This window comes from Equus caballus, chromosome 20 (genome assembly GCF_041296265.1).
Source record: "Equus caballus isolate H_3958 breed thoroughbred chromosome 20, TB-T2T, whole genome shotgun sequence".
Lineage (NCBI taxonomy): Eukaryota > Metazoa > Chordata > Mammalia > Perissodactyla > Equidae > Equus > Equus caballus.
The window spans coordinates 33,435,367-33,442,540 of record NC_091703.1 but is presented as its reverse complement, the minus strand read 5'-3'; the positions used below and the strand labels follow the sequence as shown (position 1 = coordinate 33,442,540).

General features: G+C 51.1%; 1 protein-coding gene across 3 annotated transcripts; it reads left to right on the top strand.

Annotated features, from left to right (window-relative positions):
• Positions 1 to 1,619: 1,619 nt before the first annotated feature.
• LOC100054448 (HLA class I histocompatibility antigen, alpha chain G) lies at positions 1,620 to 5,863 on the top strand. Of its 3 annotated transcripts, XM_070245221.1 has the most exons (8): positions 1,620 to 1,849; positions 2,179 to 2,408; positions 2,616 to 2,891; positions 3,508 to 3,783; positions 3,908 to 4,012; positions 4,453 to 4,482; positions 4,630 to 4,703; positions 4,835 to 4,973. In XM_070245221.1, the coding sequence occupies exons 1-7, from the start codon at positions 1,647 to 1,649 to the stop codon at positions 4,695 to 4,697; spliced, it is 1,188 nt and encodes a 395-aa protein (XP_070101322.1). In that variant the 5' UTR covers positions 1,620 to 1,646; the 3' UTR covers positions 4,698 to 4,703; positions 4,835 to 4,973. The 3 variants fall into 3 exon arrangements, with proteins under 3 accessions (XP_070101322.1, XP_023479989.1, XP_005603767.1); XM_023624221.2 differs by having other exon boundaries at positions 4,630 to 5,863; XM_005603710.4 differs by having other exon boundaries at positions 1,703 to 1,849; positions 2,139 to 2,408; positions 4,630 to 5,863.
• Positions 5,864 to 7,174: the final 1,311 nt, after the last annotated feature.

Below are 7,174 nucleotides of genomic sequence, written 5' to 3'. Positions count from 1 at the left end.
ACCAGGCAAGTCAATAAAAATAAAAGCCCAGCTCTGAGGGACAAGATGGACCCAGGGCAGGAAGGATCCACTTTGGCTTTGACGGACAAATATCTTGATCATTAATGCTTTCCTTGGAGGATTATTGATCAAAAGGGGAAAATACTGTAAGAAATTTTCACATACTCTGTGTAGTGAAGCCATTCTGGTGTATAATTGATTCTGCCTGAAATTCATACAGGGAAAATAAAAAGCCTGACTTACATTGTACTGACCTCCACTGTATCAAACATACACTGTACACCTGCTCTAAACATTACCCTAAAGTGAAGAATGCACTCTTCGGAGATAGGGGTGCATGCCTCCCTCCCTATGACCCCAATTCCTGTACTCCTTTGAAGATAAATTTCTCTTCCCAGATGCCAGGGTCATGTTGACCCACTGTGTATGTGCTAATCTGTAACAAAATGTCTCCTTGAAACCTCAAAGGAATGTACCCCTATCATGCTTGCTGTATGTTCTTTGTTCTGAAATGGTATGGAAACTGTGCTGAAAGCCATGCTTGTCCAGAGTACTTCCTTCCTGGGTGAAGGCTGCACTCCTGGGCTAGTCCTCAGCTTCGCTTGAAGAAAATTCTCTTCTATTCTGTATTATAGATTGATTATTGATTATTTGTGTTGACAATAATTCTGTGGGACTGCCTAAATACTAATTGCCTCCTTATGTTAATCAGTTTAAAAAATAGTAAGTAGCATCATAAAATATCCACACTGCTTAAATGTGAATAATTCATAAAAATAGGTAACGCAGAGGGAGGGCACTGGTCAAGAGCATTTTGACTGCAATGAACACTGGCAACTTTAGGGTGATTAAGGTTTGTAGGTGCTCCTAGTTGAAATAGACAGAAATTGTGCTTCCATGTGCTTCTTTGTATCCAAGATATGTCAGGGACTCACACAGACCAACTAGGGCTATGGGATGAAGATCATTTTAAAATACAACAACCTGGAATCACAGATATACTGTCTTCAAAAGTAAAACTTAGGAGCTTTGTGAGGCTGATTGCCGTTCTGTTTAGACACTTTTATTTATGAAGGAGCTAAAATCACTTCTTTTATAGATTAGATACCTGACGTTCAGGGTTTTCAAGATCGTGTTACCCACTGTAGTTAAGAACAAAAAGGAACTCGGTCTCTATGGGAACCTCTATCCGGTGTTTTCAGGCACATTCTCTCCAGGTTTGCAGAGAAGACCAGTCCCTCCATCTCCATTCCCAGGGCTAGCTCACTCTCTGGCATCAAGGTCCCTGGGGCTGAGTTTTCTTCTAAAGCGTCCAGAGGGACAGGTAAGGGGTGAGAGGCAGGGAGTCCATTTTAGGAAAAAGCGATTCCAGTAAGAGAAGGAAAAAGGGCTGAGCCCAGCCTGGGGGTCTCTCCCTGGTTTCCTCAGACAGCCCCTGGGCCAGGACTCAGTAGACTGCCTGACAAAGAGCTCTCGTGCAGGAGGAGAGGGGGTCAGGGCAAAGTCCCAGGTCCCCAGACGTGGTTTTCAGGGTCTCAGCCCCGAGGGCGGAGTCGGGCGGGGAAGCTCAGTGTTGGGAGTCCCCTCTCCCTGAGTTTCAGTTCCCCCTCTCACAACCTGCGTCAGGTTCTCCTACCTGGAGACTCATGACGCGACCCCAGTCCTCACTCCCATTGCGTGTCCGGTTTCTAGAGAAGCCAATCAGCGTCGCCGCGGTTCCCGGTTATAAAGTCTCCACCGACCCGCTAGGTCTCAGATTCTCCCCAGATCCCGAGGATGCGGGCCAAGGCGCCCCGAGCCTTCCTCCTGCTGCTCTCAGGGGCCCTGACCCTGACCGACACCTGGGCGGGTGAGCGCGGGGTCAGGAGGAAATGGCCTCTGTGAGAGGTGCAAAGAGGGGACCGCGCGGCGGGGACACAGGACCCCAGGGGAAGGCGCGTCTCCGCAGACACCCGCCCAGAACCCGCAACCCGGCCCCGCCCCATCCTGACCCCTCTCTTCTCCTGCTCTTCTCGGTCTGCCACCCCTTTGCCATCTCGCGACCCCCTGGCCCCCCACTTCCGGCCCCATCAACCAGGATCCGGGAACCTGCGCCGGGAGGAGGGTCGGGCTGAATCTCAGCCACTCCCCGCCCCCAGGCTCCCACTCCATGAGGCATTTCAAAACCGTCATATCCAGTCACGGCCGCAGGGAGCCTCATTTCATCGTCGTCGGCTACGTGGACGACACGCAGTTCGTGCGGTTCGACAGCTACGCCGCGAGTCCGAGGATGGAGCCCCGGGCGCCGTGGATGGAGCAGGAAGGGCAAGAGTATTGGGAAGAGCAGACAAGGAACGTCAAGGACACCGCACAGAAATTAGAAGCAGAACTTAACACACTGCGCAGCTACTACAATCAGAGCAAGGCCGGTGAGCGACGCGGGCCCGGGTCCAGGTCACGACCCCCCATCCCCACAGACGGGCCGGGGTCTCCCCGAATCTCCGGGTCCAGATTCACCCCGAGGCTGTGGGACCTGCCAGGGCCTTCCACTGGGGCAGAGCCTACGGCGACTTTTACCTGGTATTTTCAATTTAGGCTTAATCGCTGCCTGGTGGTGGGGGCGGGGGCGGGGTTAGTGTCTCACACCTACCAGTGGACGCACGGTTGCTACGTGGGGACAGACGGGCACCTGCTCCTCGGGTACAGTCAGTATGCCTACGACGGCATCGATCACCTCTCCCTGAACGAGGACCTGCGCTCCTGGACCGCGATGAACACGGCGGCTCAGATCACTCAGCGTAAGTTGGAGGCAGCAGGTGCGACTGAGCAGCACAGACACTACCTGGAGGGCACATGCGTGGAGTGGCTCCTCAGACACATGGAGAACGGGAAGCAGACGCTGCAACGCATAGGTACGAGGGGCTGTAGGTGCCTCCCGATCTCCCCTGGAGCTGAGTGCTTCTTACAGGTAAAGGAGGAAAATGGGATGACACCAGAGCACCCTTGTCCTGTGGGTCAGAAGACTAAGCCCATTCAGGTTTTCAGATCCGGTACCAGAGAGCAACTCCCTAAGAGGGCCCACCTTCCTCTCAGGGACATTAAGGCGTCCATGCTCTTGGGGATGGAGCGGGAACCATCCCTGAAAAAACTGACAATTGGTTCCCTTTGACTCTGGCAGCAGCTCTGGGACTTTATGCCTCAGGCCTTGTTCTCTGTCCCACACACAGTGTGTTTGAGGTCTGACTCCAGCGTTTCTGAGTCACTTGGCCTCTGCCCAGGTCAGGACCAGAAATCACTTTTCTCCCCCTCAAAAACCTGCCTCCTACCCTAGGCTATCTCATTCTGATTCTAGAAATGTCCAAAGACTAAGAGATTATCCCCAAACCCTGTATCCAGGCTGGTGTCTGGGTTTAGTGCTCCCTTCCCCACTCCAGTTGTCCTGTCCATTCTCAGGATGGTCACATGAGCACTGTTTCAGTGGCCCAGGAGGCATTTTAAGTTCCTGAGTTTTCTGACCCTTCTCCTCAGAACCTCCTAAGACACATGTGACCCGCCACAGCATCTCTGACCATGAGGTCACCCTGAGGTGCTGGGCCCTGGGCTTCTACCCTGCGGAGATCACCCTGACCTGGCAGCGTGATGGGGAGGACCTGACCCAGGACACAGAGCTTGTGGAGACCAGGCCTGCAGGGGACGGGAACTTCCAGAAGTGGGCGGCTGTGGTGGTGCCTTCTGGAGAGGAACAGAGATACACGTGCCATGTGCAGCACGAGGGGCTTCCTGAGCCCGTCCCCCTGAGATGGGGTAAGGAGGGAGCCGTGGGCTCAGAGCCTCTTCTCAGGGAAATCAGGAGCCCTTCTGGAGACCTTCAGCAGGGTCAGGGCTGAGGACTGGGGGTCAGGGCCCTCACCTTCCATTCCCTTCCCAGAGCCGCCTCCTCAGTCCACCATCCTCATCATGGACGTCATTGCTGTCCTGGGTCTCCTTGGAGCTGTGGTGGGTGGAGCCGTGATCTGCTGGAAGAAGTGCTCAGGTAGGGAAGGAATGAGGTCTGAGTTTTCTTGTCCCACTGGGCATTTCGAGCCCAGGTAGAAGTTTGTCCTGCCTCATTAATGGAAAGTCTCATCCACAGGTACATGTGCTTTCCTAGTCTGGGACCCTATTTGCTAACACTTAGTCTTTAGTAAAGCACAGGTGAGAAGGAAGGACAAATTTATCACCTTGATGAGTCTGATGATGGGGACCTGATTCTCAATCACAGGAGATAGAGGAAGGCCCCTACTGAGGACAGACCTTCAGGAGGATGGTTGGTCCAGTCCCCACACGTGTACTTTCCTCATGTTTCCTGATCCTGCCTTGAGTCTGTACTCACAGTTTTAGAAACTTCCCTGGGGTCCAGAGCTAGGGGGTTCCTTTAGATCCTCATGACCCTGCCTCCTCCCTGGCTCCTCACAGGTTGTTTTCTTCCCACAGGTGGAAATGGAGACAGCTTCAAGGCTGAAAGTAAGTATGGGGGAGGTGGAGGTTGATCCCTGAGACTCTTGGGATAGTGTAGACGGGAGCCATGGAGGAGCTCACCCACCCCATAGTTCCTCCTTTAGTCTAATCTGTTGTGGGCTCTGACTACATCCTGTTTTTGTTCTACCTCAGACAGCGACAGTTCCCAGGACACTGTTGTGTCTCTCATGGATCCTAAAGGGGAGACCCTGCAGGCCTGAAGTGGGGAAGTATTCAAGGGGACAGACTGGATTATGGGGAGTCTTTGGTTGGGACATTTTGAACATGTGTTGGGCTGTTGAGAATGTCACCAGTTACAGTCACTGACTTAAATTTGTTCATGATTTTCTTTTGTAGGATGAGAGACAGCTGCCTTGTGGGGGACTGAGTGGTGCATGATTTTTTCATGCCACTACTTTTGACTTCAACAACCTCTTTCTGGGGCCAGCCCTTTGGCCAAGTGATTAAGTTTGCACACTCCACTCCAGTGGCCCAGGGTTTTGCTGGTTCGGATCCTGGGCACAGACTTGGTACCACTCATCAAGCCATGCTGAGGCAGCGTCCCACATAGCACAACCAGAAGGACCTAAAACTAGAATATACAACTACATACTGGGGGCTTTGGGGAGAAGAAGAAGAAAAAAGAAAACCCTCTTTATTCAAAGGGCATCTGAAATTGACTGCATTAAGATAACGTGAGGAGGTGGGGAGACTGGCCCACCCCCTACCCACCACGACCCTTGACCACGCTGACCTGTGTTCTCTTCCCTGTTCAACTTCCGTTACAGCAGAGATGGGGCAGGGCCACCTCCATCCCTGTCTGAACTTCGTGTTGCACTGAGCTACAAACGTTGCATATGGGGACAGGAGAAAGCTGTGAGGAGTCAAGCATGTCTAGGACCTCCGCCCGCTCAGTGCATGGTGGGCTTTGACATGGTCATTCCTCAGCTGGGTCATCTCTCTGCTCTTTTGTCCTTGTGCCTTCAGTAAACCTTGTCCCACCAGGACTTGTGATCACAGGAACTGGGACATCACACAGGCCTCGTCGTTTCCCCAGGACCGTGAGCAGTAGTGGCTTCATGTGACTGGGTCAGCCTAGGCTCAGGCCTGGGTCCAGCCCTCAGCCCCTGTCTTTTGGGTGTTTATTTCTTGTTTCTTTGTTTCTGTAGAGGTTAGGTCTGTTCTCTTTTTTTTCACCTAATTCATTCATTCACGTAATATTTGTTGTGTGCCTGATGTATGATCTTCTATTTTTGCATCCGGGGAAAATAGACAAATTCCGGGCCTTATGGAGCATGTGTTGTAATGGAGAAAGATAGACTGTATGCTATAAGCATAGTAAATAAAGAAAGTGTTTACTGATAAATAAATGACAAGCTATAGGATATATTGGAGTATATCAGGAAGCCATTTGGTGTAAAACTAATCGGCCTGACCTTGTTTTTCCAAAAGGGCCTGACGTGGCCATTAAGCATGTATTGTATATCTGCCTTAAGTATTTCCTGTGTCCCCAAAACAAGAACAATTGCCATTTAAGATAAAGATATAACGTCCCCCACATCAGCTTTTCCTTAAGGCTAGGGAGGTTGCTGACCTGTTGTGAGCAGCCAGCTAAAGACCACAGACCTACTACCTGCTGTGTTCATCAATTGCTGTGTGAAATGCGGTGCCAGAAAAGCAATCTCATGACTGTTGCAAAAGGGACATTCCAATCATATGTGATACATACTCTTTGACAGTATGTAACCACTCTGTCAACCTCCACTTCTTCAGAGTGCTCCATTCTTTGTGAAAGGACTCTCTCAGGCTATATAGTTCTCAGATCTGGCTTGTAATGAATTCACTCCAATTTTGATTTATAGATTTCTTATGGATTATTTGCATTGGCATTACATTAAAGTGTGGTAAATACTATGGAAAGAATGCAGTGGGGAAGGCGATCCAGAGGGTGGGGATAGGGACAGGGAAGATGGCTGTTCTAATTTGGGTGGTCAGTGATGCTTCCCTTGGAAGGTGACTTTGAGGAAAGATGTGAAGGACGTGAGGAGTTATCCACGAGGATGTCTGGGGTAAGTTCTTTCCATGCAGGGGAGCCCCCAGTGCAAATGTGCTAGGGCAAGAGTGTGTCTGTGTTTCTGGGAAGAGCAAGGAGGCTAGTGTGGCCGGAGCAGAGAGCAATCGGGATGTGATAGAGGTGCGACCAGACCATGTAGGCCTGGAGGATGTTGGAAGGGTTTGGCCTTTGCTCTGAGTTAGATGGGGAGTTACAAGACAGTTTAGAGCAGGAGAGGGACATGGTATGACTTCTCCTTTAAAGGATCACTGTGGCTGCTGTGCTGAGAGCAGAACTGGGAGGCAAAGGGCGAGGGAGGCCCTGGGGAAGCAGCAGGAACCAGGGCAGGGTTCCAGGCTGGAGGAGGCCACGGCTTCCACTGCTGTGATCGGTGGAAAGAGTGGGAAGTGACTGGATCTGGAGACATTCTGAACATGGACTTTGCAGCATTTCCTAATGGATTAATCTTGGAATGAGAAAGAGGAGTCAAGGAGGACACCCAAGATTTTGGATTAGGCAAGTAGAAGGATGGCATTGCTGTCAGGAGAGATGGGGAAGACTCTTGACAAATAAAAATGGCAAGCAATAGGATATATTGGAGTATATGAGGAAGCCATTTGGTATAAACCTAATTCGGCCTGACTT

Bases quoted from the DNA above. Each gene is read 5' to 3' on its own strand.
- LOC100054448 (XM_023624221.2), top strand. From the start codon at position 1,647: ATGACGCGACCCCAGTCCTCACTCCCATTGCGTGTCCGGTTTCTAGAG. The intron at 2,409-2,615 runs GTGAGCGACGCG...GGGCGGGGTTAG, and splicing joins CTACAATCAGAGCAAGGCCG to TGTCTCACACCTACCAGTGG. The intron at 2,892-3,507 runs GTACGAGGGGCT...CCTTCTCCTCAG, and splicing joins GCAGACGCTGCAACGCATAG to AACCTCCTAAGACACATGTG.